The 16,143-nt window shown below is 39.7% G+C and overlaps 1 protein-coding gene across 1 annotated transcript in view; it reads left to right on the forward strand.

Annotated features, from left to right (window-relative positions):
- Positions 1-14,543: 14,543 nt before the first annotated feature.
- LOC104277656 overlaps positions 14,544-16,143 on the forward strand; it is a gene marked incomplete at its 3' end in the record, with an annotated part of 54,559 nt that continues 52,959 nt past the window's right edge. Inside the window, exons 1-2 of the mRNA XM_009874358.1 lie at positions 14,544-14,643; positions 15,214-15,334. Coding sequence (XP_009872660.1) covers positions 14,544-14,643; positions 15,214-15,334 — 221 coding nt within the window. The remainder of the gene's footprint in view (positions 14,644-15,213; positions 15,335-16,143) is intronic.

Consider the following 16,143-nt stretch of genomic DNA (forward strand, 5'->3'; position numbering starts at 1 on the left):
GACTGATTTGTTCATATTTACAGTGAGAGAGCCCAAGCAGCTGTAGCTCACAGCAAATGTTCCTCATCTTCTGGCATTCTGAATTTCAATAGACTGGTGGTGGTTTCTTTTGTAACCAAGCCTGGTCTCATAGGCAGGCTGCATATGTTTCCAACATTGTGTCATCCATCTCTGCTCATAATAAATCTAACCCGTTTATTGTTCAAGCCTCTGTACCCATCCCTTGTCTACAGTTGAGTCCCAGCTTATTTGTTACTAAGGAGGAAAAGAAGATCCGTGGGAAAAGCATTTTTAAAGTCCAGTGCAGACAACTGTCCAGGGTTTTCAGTATTTTTAGTTTAACTGGTTAGACAGATCCACTGTCACCTTTTAGCTGGTTGATGTGTGTGGCAAAAACTTGGTTTTGCCTTTTGGTATCATCCTGGGGGTGATTTGCTCAACATGGAACTTTCCCCTTCTCCATCTTTCCCAGGGACTTGCCAAGCATCCCCCAGCCCTCCCACGTTGGCTTTGGGGGCCCTCTGAGCAAGCCAGAGCACAGCAAAAGGGCAGTCCCCAGATCACTTGGGCTGCTCAGTGAAAGATGTACTTTCAATATTCCCTCTTTGTCACTGTGAGCCCAGTCTCAGAGCCGTGTATGCTCTGCCACAACGCTTGCCAGAGAGATGCCGGAATGGGCAATAATGATTCAGTGGATGTCAAGCTACCCACTAAAATGAAGGGAGCATATGACACCATCAGAATCAAAGATGTGTGACATTACTGCCGTGGTTGAGGTTTTTCTTTTGACAAAGAAAGCACTTTTCACTGGAAAACAAAGACTTAGAAGAAAATGAAACTGTGGGAAAGAGCTGGTGTTAACCCTTCTTCTGATTCAGGAGAAGATAATTTGAGTAAAGTTTGGAGGCTTTTGAAATATTCCATCTTACTATTTTGAAAAGAACGTTTGTTTTGAAATGACTTTTGCTTCACATGTTTTAATTTATACAGAAAGGTTCACTTTCTATTGAAAAGGTCAAAATAATTTCAAAGTACTTTCAATTATTAAAACAGATCCTTTCATTAACCAAAATATCAGTACATGAACATTTTCGTTTTAAACATTTTAATCTAAATTTGAGATCAGAATTGTCTTTTGAAAATCTTCACGTGGTGGGAGAGCTACTTCTCATCAATCTTTATTCTGCAATTAAAAACTTCTACGAGACCTTCGCATATTAGTTCTCTTTGCCTGTGTTTGTCATGATCTGTGTTAACTCCCACATTACAGCAACAAAGAATTATTCAACATGAAAAAAACCCAGATGGACAGCAAGGACAGTTCCCTAACTTTCTACTGGCTTGCTTTATCTCAGAGAATACTTTTTGTTATCTGTGCCTCAGCATCCTTATTGTATTCTTATGATGATGTGCATCATGAAAAAACATACAGATCTCTGTGTTTATACTGCTTCATGTGGATGGTTTTTACATTCCTTCATTCTTACTTACAGACTCCCTCTCTTCCATTTCTGTCCACTTTCTTGTATTTTCCCTGCTCTGTCATTTCAGTTTCTGTCAAAATCAACAGAGTTCAGGCCATGTTATTTCCTGAATTTGTAGTACTGGTTGGTTGGAGTATTCAGAAATTAGCACATACTAGAAAGACATTCAGAGAAATGTTACCAAATTTTATGTTCATTTCTCACCCAACTTCACAGAACCTGGCTTTTCCTAGATTCTCCTTTTTGCCCGGAGTGGAAGCTGAAGACTTTCAGCATTTGTTCAAGATGTCTGACCTTTGACAGCCCATGTGGAAATTCCAGATGGATCCACTGGGCTGTACAGACCATCTCTACAGCACACGAGAAGGGACTCCTCTGTGCCCAAGACATATTAGATCTATTGTGTGTGAACTAATAGGCTTCAAATGTGCAAGAAATCTGGTGCTCTCTAAATGCCTTGGACTTACTGCACACATGCAGCTCTATGGACAGAACTTCTATGGTGCTTTCTTGACAATCAAATAAAGTGTGTTTATGCTCTGCAGCACATGCAAATCTGTTTCTTATGGGTAAGCCTGTAGATATGAATATGCTAAGCAGAACAACTGAGATTATTGAATATAAAATGGAAAATACCTTAATGATTTTTTTTTAATGAAATTGTAGAGATCTGACATACTGTTATGCAACGATTTCCATTCTGCACAAAGAACCCAATTTCCCAGTATGTCTCTGTATTAAAAGATTTATTATTATGATTTGTTAGGGGGCCCAAATCACACCACTTAATCTACGTGTAGAAAAACAGTCCCAAACAAATCACACTGTAAGCAGAATTTCTTCAACTTCTGGAATTATGGCTTAAAAAATCTGCCAATGGGAAGCTCTCAAATGCTGTTTGATGTTGTGTATGCCACAGACTTCTGCGCCAGACTACAAACTGCAGATGCAATATATGACCCATCTGCCTTCTTTGTGTTTCTTTTTCTTCCTAACTTCATGTAGGAAGGACAGAAGTATCAGCTGATGAAATAGCAGGGAAAATTTTAAAGGTCTATTAAAGAAAACTTAGATGAGCCTATATACACAGCATAACAGTCTTGATAAAAGGATTTGCTGTCAGGCAAAGAGTTGACCAACAGGCAAATGATTGGAAACAGCTTTTTTCCAGCCTCGATTGGGTGGTAATCATGTGAAAAGAATGGTAGCTGTAAGAGGAATATTCTCTCACTAGCTGTGTTGGTAAAAACATGGAAGGACTATTGCAGGGTGGGGAAGAGGCACTCTTTTTCAGAGGAGAGACTGTTGCTGGGAAAGCAGAGGTAGGGAAGATCCTGACTTGCTGAAAGAAGCTCTGACCTCGGTCAAAGGAGTGCTCAAAAGCAATGTAATATTATTTCTCTCTCATAGCAATGTGACACAAGATCACTGAAAGAAAGAGAGAACGTCAGGGGTAATTTGACAATTGACACATCAAGGCTTAGAGGCTATATTAAAAGAACTATTAGACATGTCAATTAATTTTCCTTTGCCTCATTAATAAGCATTTTAGCTATGCATCTTCTGTTTGAAGCAGCAAGCAATCATTTTTCCAGGTTCCTTCATGCTATGACAAGTCACAGCCCTCCTGAGACATGCATGAGACAGAGTATAATATAGTATGATTATTTTTCCTAATTTCATGAGTGACTCTTAACTTTCAAATTGAAGGGAAATTTAATACTTACTTTGAATGTTAAATGATGTCTATGAAAAAAAAAACCAATGCAATTCAACATTTTTCAAAACACCACCTCATCCTATACTTTTAATTTGATTCTCTTGCAATAATACAGTTTATCTACCAACTCCAGCGCCAGATTCCAATCAAAGCCCCAAAAGAATAAATAGAAAAAAAAACCCAAACCAGAACCCACATCCCAAAGCCAGAGCTCTTTCTTTTGCTATGGGAACCATGAAGTTGCTGACGACCTTCATTAAATGCCACAGCCAACTTCTGACGCGCTCAGCAGTGAGTCTCATGACCCATAAACAGAAAGCCAATCTAAATCATGGAGTGGTTGTATTTGTTTTTTGTCTCTAGAAACCTGCTACTGGAATTTGCTGAGTGTCTCTAAAAACGTAGCAGAAGGTTCACCAACAAAAGGTATTGTCTTTGTAAATTTTACCTTCAAACCTTGAGCCCATAAAGCAAAACTATTTAATAAGCAGACAAAAACCTCAACAACTAAACCATCAAAACCTTCTCTCTCTCTTTTTTTTTTTTTTTTTTGGTAATGATTTGAACTCTTTAAGCTGAAAGAATAACGTCAAATATGTGAACCACTTTGCCTTCAGGTTAAAAGAGAAATGAAATAAAAATTAACACAGTGTATTAACACAATTTTAAGATTACACAGCTAAAATATCACCAACAAGAAATGAGGAGATGTGAAAACTGAAGTTTTAACATGAGTGTAAGTTCTGATGCATTGTGGATCAAGTAAGTTTTACGTTGATCCTTAAGGAAATAAAAATCATTAAAGTTATATATTAAGCAAGAAAAAGAGGCTATAAAACACTGAGAGCCTTAGAGAACATTATTGTGTGAACCAAGGCAGAGGTAACCATGGTGCTCTTTCTAGTTGTATTTCAGCAGCTGAATTCCTTCAGTACCTTTGGAAACCTCCCCCTGACTGCCCTGTCTGACTTCCAGAGGCTTTCGTATCCACATGCTGTTGCCAAACTTAAAAGAACTTAAGGAAGGTGAGCAGGCTACTTACCTAAGTGCAATTAATCCTGTGTAACTATATCTAATTTTTAGGCTTTGCAACTAAATGAAAAGGTAGAAAGGACTGATAAGGATCCTTCTACACCAGGAGCTGTTGGAAATGGAAGGAGCATCAGACGGAGTAGTTGGCTACACTGGCTTTTGATAAGGGCTAGTGTGTCCAGGTGGAAAATCTGGCTGTTTTGTAGGTGCTTCTATTTGAGTTATAAATCTCATCGAGTCAGAGGACCACAGTCTGCTAAAAGACAGTGAGATCTTGTCTGAATTCAGACCAGTGATGGGAAACCTTATGGGTCTAAGATAATGACATTTTGTCCTCTAGGATTGTGGATGTCTTTATTTTAGGTAGAAAGGTACATAATTAATAAATGCTAAAGCTGATGGGCAAACTGACCGTGTCATTTCCCTCCCCTCCTTCCCTTGCAAATCAGGCTTTCAGCAGAATAAGACAACCCTAAAACTTAAATTCAGAATCATCTCTCTGGTGCCTCTTCAAGGTTATTTAGGTATTTCTTACTTTTATTGTGTGGATGAACCCAGCTCTTTGAAAAACTGTATTTGTGTCTTTCAGGTGTTTGTTGTTCTTTGATGAAAAACCTAAAACTTTGACAAAAAAGCATATCATATCTTTGTAAAAAGACAGTTAAAAGTATTTTCTGAGTGTAAAAATTTTTTTCAACAAATGTATTTTTACAAATACGTTTGCCGTCAAGTAGACACAGGAAAAACCAACAACCAGCCAACCAACCAGAGAAGTTATTTGCACAGTAAGTTCAATACCTGCCAACTATTGTTTATCAGAGACAGAGAAATAAAAAGGCTTTTGTTCTGCCCAAACACGTTATTCTTCTGCTTTGGAAGCTTTGGTCCAATGGTTCCTGAACATCAGGGTTTATTTCTTAGGCAGGTCTTTTAGGAAGGCAAGGTACATGCAGTGAGGCTTCCTGCCACCCCACTTCTAGTAACTTCTGAATCTTTGGCCAATTTTAACAAGACGGGTAGAGGGGGAGGTACCTCGATTATTGCCTCCGCAGAGAGAAATGCTGAGGTGCGACCTTCTAGAAAGTCAGTTTCCCTGTTCCTGGAAGTCCTTACTGTGAGGATGAAGTGTCACCACCAAGTCTCTTTCACAACAGACACTTTTTACAAATCAGATGTGTGGTGGGTAAGTAGATTAATGCTTCTTTGTGTTTGAGCTGAAGGGATGAGTTTAGTGCCATCTTCAAAACGTATGTGCCCCTTCTACATTCTTGAGCAAAACTTTCTTTTAGTTAGGGGTGCCAAGCCCAACACACTCTACTGCCAATGAAATATTAGATTTGTTAAAAATATAATTGCTTCTTTGTTGTTGTTCTTTTTCAGCCCATTGAAACAGTAGGTACTGGGAAGCCATACCACAAGCTCTTTGAAACTGCAGAGTTTCATGTGGATGTTGATTTGCTGTGCATTTTACAAGTCAATTTTTATATTTGAAGGAGCATGTTTTTTCTACGTGCTAGTTTCTGCTCTCTCAAGTAGACAAAGCTTTCTGTGAGGGTGCTGTTGTCTAGGCCAGCACACTAACGTGGACAGGAGAGACAACACAGGCAGTGTTGCACAAATGTTTTTTGCAGGTACTCACCTCTAGGCATGGTCTTCTTTTTGTGTCTCGATATCCTTCACCTACCCCTCTACTCCTCATTATTCTCTGATACTGGCGTTTCTCACAGTGACACTGTTTTGAATCATACTGGAGGTCATGTAGTTACACCTGGGACAGCAATTTTGAATGTGTTTGAGGGGAAATACCGCCAAAGAAAAACACAGGCACGGAGCATATTTTTGTCTAGAGCACACAGAAAATGTGAATTTATTATATTACACTTTATTATAAACTTTTAGTATCTCAAAACAGCATTTATACCTGGAAAGGGACGGCCTGTGTCTCATTTGAGCTTATTTTTCTTTACACTTAGAGCTATGAATTACCATGATGCTGTGCCGTAATTAGCAGGAAGTTTCAGGAAGTCTTAGCATCAGGCAGAAAGGTTTTGCTTCTTATAGCAAATGTCCCCTTTGGGGAGGAAATTTCAGATGAAGAGCATTTCATCGGATCAATAGATGACACCAAGAGAAAAGGAAGCCTGCATTTGTCTTGCCATGTCTTACATGCAGCTATGGGCAACAGAGGAAAGTATATTATCTGGAGATTGTCTCTGATAAGGGGATATCCCTCAAACTCCCAGTGCAGCTAGCAATCACACATTGATTTTTTGAGAAACAAGCTGTGGTGATTTTTTAAATTCTCTTTTATACTGTGGAGCCAGAGGAATGAAGACATCTCCACACATCGAAAGAAAATCTGTGAAATTTCTTTCCGAAGGCAGCCAGGCAACCTATTTAACACTACCTGAATACTTTAAACACAACTAGTATCCGTTATGTCATATATTATAACAAGCGGGAAGGAGAGCACTGCACAAGAAATTACACAGTTTTCTTTCTTTCTTTCTTTTTCTTTCTCTTTATTTTTTTTTTAAAGGCGGGAGACCTGATTTCTGTAAACAACCCCCTAAAGGTACTCCCCTACCAATAGCAGTCCACTGTAAAATAGATAAGGTTCTCATTATGTATCCTCCATGTCTTGATCATAATTTCTATCACGGTTGACATTCTGGTCCAGTTATATCAGGTACATTCTGTGTAAGTCCTTTAGAAGACCGGGATAAAACCCTGCTGAATGCAGGATCATTTTGCCTTGGGGAGAGAGTTAGTCAAAGTGCACATAGTTCAAGGTGGATATCTAGTCAGATTCTGCAGTAGTGGGACATTCTGAAAGAAATATTTTTGAATTGAACGTAGCTCAGAAGGAATTAAATTAGTTCTTTAATGCTTGGTTTTTCTCCAGAGCCATCAACACAAATTACTTTCTAAAATAGGCAGCTAAATATAATAATACAGCATTAAACTGAAAAGAAAAAGTTAATACTGTTATTATGCGGTGCATTTTGTTTGATTAAATGGTATGGATAATTTCCACCTTAATTTCAGTGTTGTTTATATGGATCTTTTTAAAAGATTTCAGTTTAACATTTTCTATAGCTGTATTTTTCATAATGTAATTGAATTTAAGATATCTGTACAATATCTAAGTTTCCTCATCTTTATAACCTCTTAATAATGTTTTAAATATAGTAATATGCTAGAGTATTATGCATATTCCTAGAACTGTTTTTTTCATAAGGCTCTTAAGGATTTAATTTAGCTGGCCTAACATAGATATTTTTTTCTTTCAGAATACAGGTTTTTTTAAAGCAAAAACATTTTTTAAAATGCATTAACATCAGTCATCTGCTCAAACCTGAGATTGTTCTCTTTCATCAAAACCTTGAGGAAGAGTTCCTTCAAAATGGTTCGCTATAGCTACATTTGGACAAAGGGTGCCTTATAAATGCTTTAAATATTTCAGGCAATTTTCTGTTTGTGAGATTTCTTTTTACATGTCCTACATTTTCTCTGTAGTTTCATGAATTGCCTTATCCGGCTGTGTTTAAATCCACAAGGATTTATGTTTAACTGCATTCTAATTGACGTTACTTGGGTCACATCTTATTTCACTCTCTTCATGGATTGCTATTCCTGTGTCGTACTCTTCCGTGTGTGGACGTGTTTGTGCACAAAATAATATTAGCTAAAAAAAGTAATTGATATCAAGTAAAAAAATTAAATTCCAATGTCACAACTGCTCTAAATGCATGTCCTATTGTTCCCCCAGACTCCATCTGTTTTCTTCTGCTTAGTTTTTCCTTGTAAAATTTGCTTTGGAAATGGAAAGGTCATTTTTGTCAGGTTGTACAGAAGGTTCTAGAGATCTGACTAGAATAACACTAATGGTTGTTTAGAAGAATTTTCCTGTACAAGCTACAGCCATAGATTATCTTTTGTTCTTCCATCATCATACCCACCTATTCCTATGGTGCCCGAATATTATAAATCTGCATATGAAGGATGCATTTAGTGTAACAATCAACAACTCCGGCATCTCCCCACACAATTTAACTGTAGGAAGGCAAAGAAGGCAAGCATATGTGAGTTCATTTTCTGTTTTAGCCTGTTGCTGTGAAATACAGACAAAACTGAAGAATGAAAGGGGCTTCAACTTGTGGCTTGTCTGTGTTTGTGTAAGATGAAGTTTCTTCACGGTGCTACCAGCAAAAGGCCTGTCTGAAATGTAGGGCTGTCCCGGGCAATGTGTCTCCTGCCCACTCTGTCCACAGTGGCCACGGTTGGTTTGCAATGAAGGAGAAAGTGGCTGCTTTTCTCCAGCTGTACAGATCCATACTCCTGGTGTGATGCTGCTGCTAATTAAGTCCAGGATGGAAAAGATCAAAGCTATGCCTGGTTTTTTTCTTTTCTTTCTTTTTTCTTTTTTTCTTCTTTTTTTTTTTTTCTTAATTATTTTTTTTCCCCACAGCAGAAGGCTGTTTCGTATTTTGAAGCTTCACTGCTCTCTGCAACCAATGTTCGCTGGAAACCTCACCTGTTTGCTTGGTGGAGTTTCAGCTGGTACTGGATTGCCTTTTTAACTTGGCAACTTCTGAGTCCTGTTTCCCAGTGGCCTGCCAGCTAAATTGGTGTGTTACAGATGAATGCACAGCTCACAGATGGTGTTTGAGTGTTTAGTGGCTCTCAGAAGTAGATATGGATTTGGTCAGGAGGAAGATTACATTTTTCCTCCAGACAGAGCAAATGTCCTTGGGGATGTTTTCTGTGTCAAGGTAGGAACCGTTCCACACATCAGGTACAGGGGACTCTTTTAGCTTAAGCAGGAGTATTATCTACGTATGGATGTGTGTCCTTTTTTCCCAGGTAGGGTATGCTACAATTAACATAAATAAAAAGGTTTTTACCTTGATTCTACTGATAGATATTTTAGACCTAACATCTCTTCTCTTTAGTTTTTATTTTATTTTTAATCAAGATGAGCTTAAAGGTATATTTATTACTCTGGTTGCCCTGTAAGGTTCTTCTCTGATTCCTAAACTCTGTCTTATCACTCATGCACAAGGTTGAGCCCTTGTGCTTGCTTACTGGTAGAACAGACTGCCAGATAGTGCTCTGTTTGTGAGATCTGTAACTCCCCTGATGTCTTACATCCTCCTGTATATGAGTTGTGTCCTTCTCTTATTCTTTGTCTTCTTATTTACTTAAAGCAGTCAGGGGACAAGAAGTAGGGGAGGAGTTGCATGCTTTTTTCAGCTTCTTGACTGGCCTAGTCATGTCATGAGGATGAATAACAGAGACTGTCCGCTGCCTTTTGTTCCCTTCTAGAGTAAAATAGAAAACAGAGCTTCTTAAAAGTTCTGAAAGCTGCACTCGAGTTTCCTCGTTTCATGTTTGTTCCCATCCAGAGCTGGAACCAGGCAGACTGGAATATTTTAACAAAGTCTGTTCTTGTAAGATTTCCAGACTGTTTTGCCAAGCCAGTAGGCTCATGAAAATTCAGTTAAGCATGAAATAGGCAAAGTTTTAGTTGCCTACCTAAACTGCAGGCTTGACGACAATAATTTGTTTTTTGTCATTTTTGCTTTGTCATTGTCAGATGCTGCTCAAAGCTGAAATGTGCAAAGCTCTGCCAGCTCTCTACAAGGAGCCACACTGTCCTCCAGCACTGTTGCCACTCTGCTTAAATTTTGTGATTCTTCCTTCTTCTTTTGCTTCCTTCCCCAGCTTGGTAAGAAATCTCTTCTTGTGATTATCTCAGTTAATGCCCTCAGGAATTTCTTAGTTAGCTAAAGGCAGAAGATGGGCTTCTGTGCCAGACTTACACCATTGGGTAAGGGGACTGCTGAGGACCGGAATCTGCTGTTGTTTGCCAGTTTTCCATTGTCATAAACTCTCTTATAGTGAAAGCTGATTGTCCACCATTTTGACGCTAGCACAGATTTATCCAGAGGAATGTGAATCTATCAGCACTTTCATCCCTTCCACTTTGATGAACATGTCTTGGCCCACTGACCCACGGTGTCCATCCCCCCATATGGAAGAACATCTTGGTCCCTGCAACACAAGACCTGTGCCAGCACGTATCCCTGTGAGATACTTGGCGTGAGTGGGTTGTGGGAAAAGTTCAGCTGATGTGTTTGTTCTGGCTCCCGGCTACGCACGTGATGCAAACGCACCTGGGCTGGTGCTGATCCAGAGCTCGCAGCCTGCTGGCCATCTCCTCGTGAGCTGGCACAACCTGGTTCTTGGAAAGGATCTCGGCTGCCATCACCCTCCTCTTCCCCAGGTTGCTGGGGCAGCGTGGGTGTTACCAGGTGCACTCTCATACTTGCATCCTGTTCTTTGCAGCAGCCCAAACCCATTATTGCAGTTACTGGCTGAGTGTTTTTCCTGCTCTGTAAGAATGTTTAATTCCTAAAGACTTTCTTTGGTGTTTTTGGATTTTGTGGGCTTCTGGCCGTTGGTTTTTCTGTTTGTTTGTTTTGTAAGAATGTTTAATTCCTAAAGACTTTATTTGGTGTTTTTGGATTTTGTGGACTTCTGGCCGTTGGTTTTTCTGTTTGTTTGTTTGTTTGTTTTTTCCCCACAACAGGTGCACCAAAAAATTAAACTTGTTGGGTTTTCCAGCATTTTTTCTGTAGTTTTTTTTTGGAGTTCCTCAGTAAGCTGTAGAACAAATTTTCTGATGGGCACTTGCATATTACCTAATGTCCCCTCAGGTCTTTTGTCACCTCTTTTACAGCAGATAGCCCCTAGATAGCCCCTGTAACTGTTTCTGGTACTCACTCTCTTGGTGCTTGCAAAAAGAGGCCTAAGTATGTCCTGGAAAGAGATGAGAAAAAGCTGTCTTCATCCTTGGCAAGTGTTCTCCCTGGTTATATTCATTTTGCATACAAATAAACAAAAAAGTAATATATTATTAGGAATCCAGTGGATAGAATAATGGACTGCAAGTTGGCAGAGCTCAGTTCACAGCTCTGCCGCTGGCTTACAGGACAAAGTCATTTGTATGATCACCATACAGCCTGGGACAAAGACAATTTCTTTGTAATGCAGAATGAGATCTATAAAGGCAGAATATTATGCAGAAGGAATAATAATAAATTCCTTCTAATGCTAATAAAATTATATGTTCGATATATGCGTTTATGTTGTGCACAGCGGAATGAGTCAGATTCTGTTCTGCCTCATACTTCATCAGTGGTGCTTTTAACCGGTTTCAATTTTAAGGGCTCCATGTATTAGTGTATTCTTTTCAGATGTATCTTCAGACACAGGTGTGCTTTTCCACTAAAAGTGGTAACATTTCATTGTGGTAACACTGGGCAGCATTTCCTATATCTCTATTACTGTTGGTAAACCATAAAAAGCTTTATGGCTAGGTTTAAATGCCTACCATTTATGCCAATGATGGGTAAGCATCTCTCTTATTTGTGAATTGATTAAACATTTTGCACGGATTTTTGGGCTGTGAGGGGTGTGATTCCCTGAAAGCAATCTGCATTATGTCATTCATGTCCTCATTTGCTCTTTAAATCTTCTCTGGCTGTATAGGTAGCATAAAACATTTATTTTGCCTTATTTTATGCAATGTAAATAATAGACACATTCAGGACTAGAGGCTGAATACCTCAGGTGGTGTACCCCATTGTAGCTCTGGAGCAAGATGGGTTGCACCAGCTAAGAACCTGCCCCCACCATGAGTTTTAAATGCCAGCCTTGCAGAGGATTATACCAACGTTTGCTGTAGTTTGTCAGTAGCAAAGCTGTCACCCCCAACAGCACACACTGCCTTCTATCAGCCATTACTTTTCTGTCATCATCATCAAGTGTAGCTTAAGAGAATCTGTGCATCGTTTCTTTCTCTCTGAACAATTTCCATTGAAATAATTGACCTGCTTTTATGGTAATTTGGTCTCTGCTATTTGTTACTGCAGCATTTCTCAAAGAAAAATGCAAAACTAATGCCCTAGAACAGAAACATTGAGCCAAATTACTTACCAGTAATCCAAGAAATCACGGATAAATCCATTGCTCAAGTGGCTTCTCATTTGGAGCTTTATATAGTTTTCACCCAAGGGTTGAGATTTGGGCTTTTTGTGGGTGGAGGGGTTGTTTTGCTTTTGAAAGGTAATACTCATGCTCTCTGCCCTAGAGCAACTTTATATAAATCTCTTCTGAAAACTGTATCTGAAAGCGCTGTCACTCCACCCACAAGCTTTCACTAGTAGCACCAGCTAAAAAATATTTAAAGGGGCTGTTTCCACTTGTTTGGTGCATTTCTTTTTGTGTTTCTTCATTTTCCTTTCTTCATTCTTCAAAAACATCAATAAAAGGTATAATTTAAGCACATCATTTTGAAGTGACAACCAGTAAACAGCCTTACAGTGTGATTAATGAGTACTCAACAATAGTTTGCTGTAACTTACACATAGGTTGGGGCCCACAGAATTTGTTTTAAAGTAAATGAAGAGATTCCAGCTACGGGTTGGGACCTTCGCTGAGTCACTGGATATGCTATATTTTCCATTAATTTCTTCCACTGGCTGATGGTGTTCAAATCAAGATGTCACAGAGCCAAAGGGAAGAACAAGCACAGAAGTGACAGAATCTAGACTTTTGACAAGTTAAAAAATAAGGAGGACTTTAATTGCCATTTAAAAGCTGGAAATAATGGTCAAGATGCATGATGAAAATCTTAAAAAAATCTTTAAAAAAAATCTAAAAAAATTAATTGTTGTTCCAAAAGTAAAAATTAATGTTATTTGGTTCCACCTAATGGATGTCTTTGACTTCCAGCAAGCTCAGCTTGCTGTTGAGTTTATGGGCTGCTATTGCTTTTTTCAGAGGAAAGATGAATCAAAGACAAGACATCAGAGATGTCTTAAGCAACTGTTGGTTTAAGCAGAGTCATTGCCAGTAGAAGGCTTCTAGGGTTTGGCAGCAGCAAGCATGCTCTATATTTCTCTACTTTCCTTAGGAAGTTTGTTGTGTAGGTGGATTCCTGTGGCTGAGAGTGCCAGCATCTCAGCAAGGATGATGCAGCGTACGGGTGGAGACATTAGCTCTCTTTTGTCCTGGGGAAGAATAACATCAGGACAGATTAGGGGATGTCCTGCTGGAAAGCAGCCCCGTGGAGAAAGACCTTGGAGTCCTAGTGGACAGTGAGTTGTCCATGGGACAGGAACATGCCCTTGTCGCCAAGAGGGACAGTAGGAGCCTGGGGGGCATTAAGAAAAGTGTGTCCGGCAGGGCTAGGGAGGTTCTCCTCCCCCTCTACTCTGCCCTGGTGACACCAGCCCTGGAATCCTGTGTCCAGTTTTGGGCTCCCCAGTTCAAGAGAGACTGGAACCCACTGGAGAGAGTCCAACAAAGAGCTACGAGGATGATTAAGGGACTTGAACATCTCTCCTGTGAAGAGAGACTGAGAGACCTGGGGCTGATCAGCCTTGAAAGGAGACGGCTGAGAGGGGACCTCATTAACGTACAGAATTATCTGAGGGGTGAGTGTCAAAGGGAAGGAGACAATCTCTTCTCGGTGGTGCCCAGCAATAGAACAAGAAATAATGGGTTTAAGTTAGAACATAGAAAGTTCCACCTCAACATGAGGAGAAACTTCTTTACTGTGAGGGTGCTGGAGCCCTGGCACAGGCTGCCCAGGGAGGTTGTGGAGTCTCCTTCTCTGGAGACTTTCAAAACCCGCCTGGACACGTTCCTGTGTGGCTGTCCTGGGTGATCCTGCTCTGGCAGGGAGTTGGACTAGATGATCTTTCAAGTTCCTAACCCTGAACATTCTGTGATTCTATGAAAGTGGAAGTAGGCTGAGGAGCAGTGGAGTAATGAAGACACGGGCTGAAGATTTTCATTGGTGCCTGAGTCTTAAGATAGTTCGATAGCCACACTTTGTATGCTGTGCTCATGGCATTTACACAAGCGGTTTCCATGCAGTGAGTTGCAGAGTTGGAGTAAGTGTATTCATGCAAATCCTGTGACAGTCGTAACTGCATCACCAGATCCTGCCTCCATGTGGAAGAAGCTGCCTCACCTTCCCAAGCCAGCATTTTGGTCACTAACCTTTCTCAGTGATTTTGGTATTCCAGGACTGCTGTGAATGAAAGAGGACTCAGTATTTCCAGCACTCCAAGCTGTGTGCTCTCCTTCTCAATCAGTGTGTTTTGGGTTGGAGGAAGGGTTTATGCCTTGAAACATTTTACACGTGGTACATTGAATGTTTCACTTTAGTGGTGTTTGTTAAGAGATATCTTGAGATTAGATAATCTAGTAGTCGATGACTCTTACGTGAAATGAGGCAGAACTTTTGTGGAAAATACATGGTTACTCGTGCTTTCAGCACAGAGATGAAGATTGGCAGCGATCCTTGTCGGATGTGGATTTCTGATATGGGTAAGGCTGGGTGGGATGTCTGTGTAAATCTGCTTGTTTGATGAAGGATCAGAAGACTGTAATGAGCTAAGATAGCATTTTTCTTCCTTTTTTTTTGCACAAACTCTTTGGTCTAACTAAAATAACTGAGTGCCTAATCCTGTTCAATTAACTCTTCTCAAGGAGTCAATACTTTAAGAGTAGATTTTGATGGAAGTTATTAAAGATGACAAAAATTCCTTTATATGAAAGGAAATGTAGTACAATCTAACTTCAGAGTTCAGAACATCTAGAATGCCACAGTTGTTGTAGAATAGTACCACAATCAATCATATTTCTTATTTTACATTTTCCTTTGTCTCTTTCTCACACAAGCCTAGACTATGACTTCATAATGTTAATGAAATGTGTTACGATGTCCCTGTGGGCTGCTGTGGATAAATAATTACAATAAGACCAAAGTAATTCACAATGTGGCCCTAAGTCTGTAAAGCAGGACTTTGTGACTGATTATGACATAAACAATGTGGGCTGCAGGGTCTCAAAAAACCCTTGAAAACGCCTGACAGATCAACCTGTCATTTGTCTCAGCCCAGCAGATGCGTCTGTATGAATTTTTGGTGATTTGTCCTCGAGGTCTTCGTGGCGACCTGAAACCTATTTTTCGCGGTGCGTCCCTGAAAGCTTCTCCTCCTATTCTTCAGCCAATCATGTAACTGAAGCTTGTTCCTTCTCATGAGAAAAGGGGCTGGCTGACAGCATGCCTTCTCCTACACATGCGTCCTGCTCAACACCGAGGATCAGGTGTTTTTTATTTCTCCTGCTCATGTAAACCTAGACTAAATGCGGAATCCTTCGAAGTTTCTCCACTTCTGTTCACAGTTCTCTTTGTGACTGCTAGAGAAAGAAATTTATTTAAGAAATTCATTTGTAGACAGGAAAATGCTTTAAGAGTGCTTTAATGCTTTAAAAATGCTTTAAAAGTGCAAGTATAGCTGTCAGTTCTTCTCCAGTCATATGCTACACTTAAAAAGCCAGCGTGTTTTCTTCCACAAAAAGATCTTTATATTTCTGAACCTTCATAAGGCTTAATCAATATAAATAAGAGTTTGAGCATGATGACATCATACTTAGTCCTAGAGTTGTGCATCTCAGCTGCTTAGTCATTTAAATCAGTAGAAAGAGGCATGGCAGTTAGAGGTTTCCAAAGGTCAAAGAAGCTACTGTCTTTTCAGCTTTGAATCAGCTGAGAGACTCCAGTTTCTTAGAAACATAATGCCAAAGCTGCATCTCTGAATCTCATTTCTTTTTTTTTTTTTTCCCCTTTGAAGCAGTATAGCAATTAGCTTAAAGGGCAAATCCCACCACACTCAGTAGCAGAACACTGTACAGTGCAAGTTCCTTTCTATTTTCCCTTTCGCTTGAAACTAGTTTAAAGAGAAGTTTTTAGCCCACATTGTGTGCTGAAATATTTGACTGAAGTTCTCTTACCCCAACACCAAAAATCTGTTCACATCTTTC

This window comes from Apaloderma vittatum, unplaced genomic scaffold, assembly GCF_000703405.1.
Source record: "Apaloderma vittatum isolate BGI_N311 unplaced genomic scaffold, ASM70340v1 scaffold13328, whole genome shotgun sequence".
In the NCBI taxonomy this organism is placed as follows: domain Eukaryota; kingdom Metazoa; phylum Chordata; class Aves; order Trogoniformes; family Trogonidae; genus Apaloderma; species Apaloderma vittatum.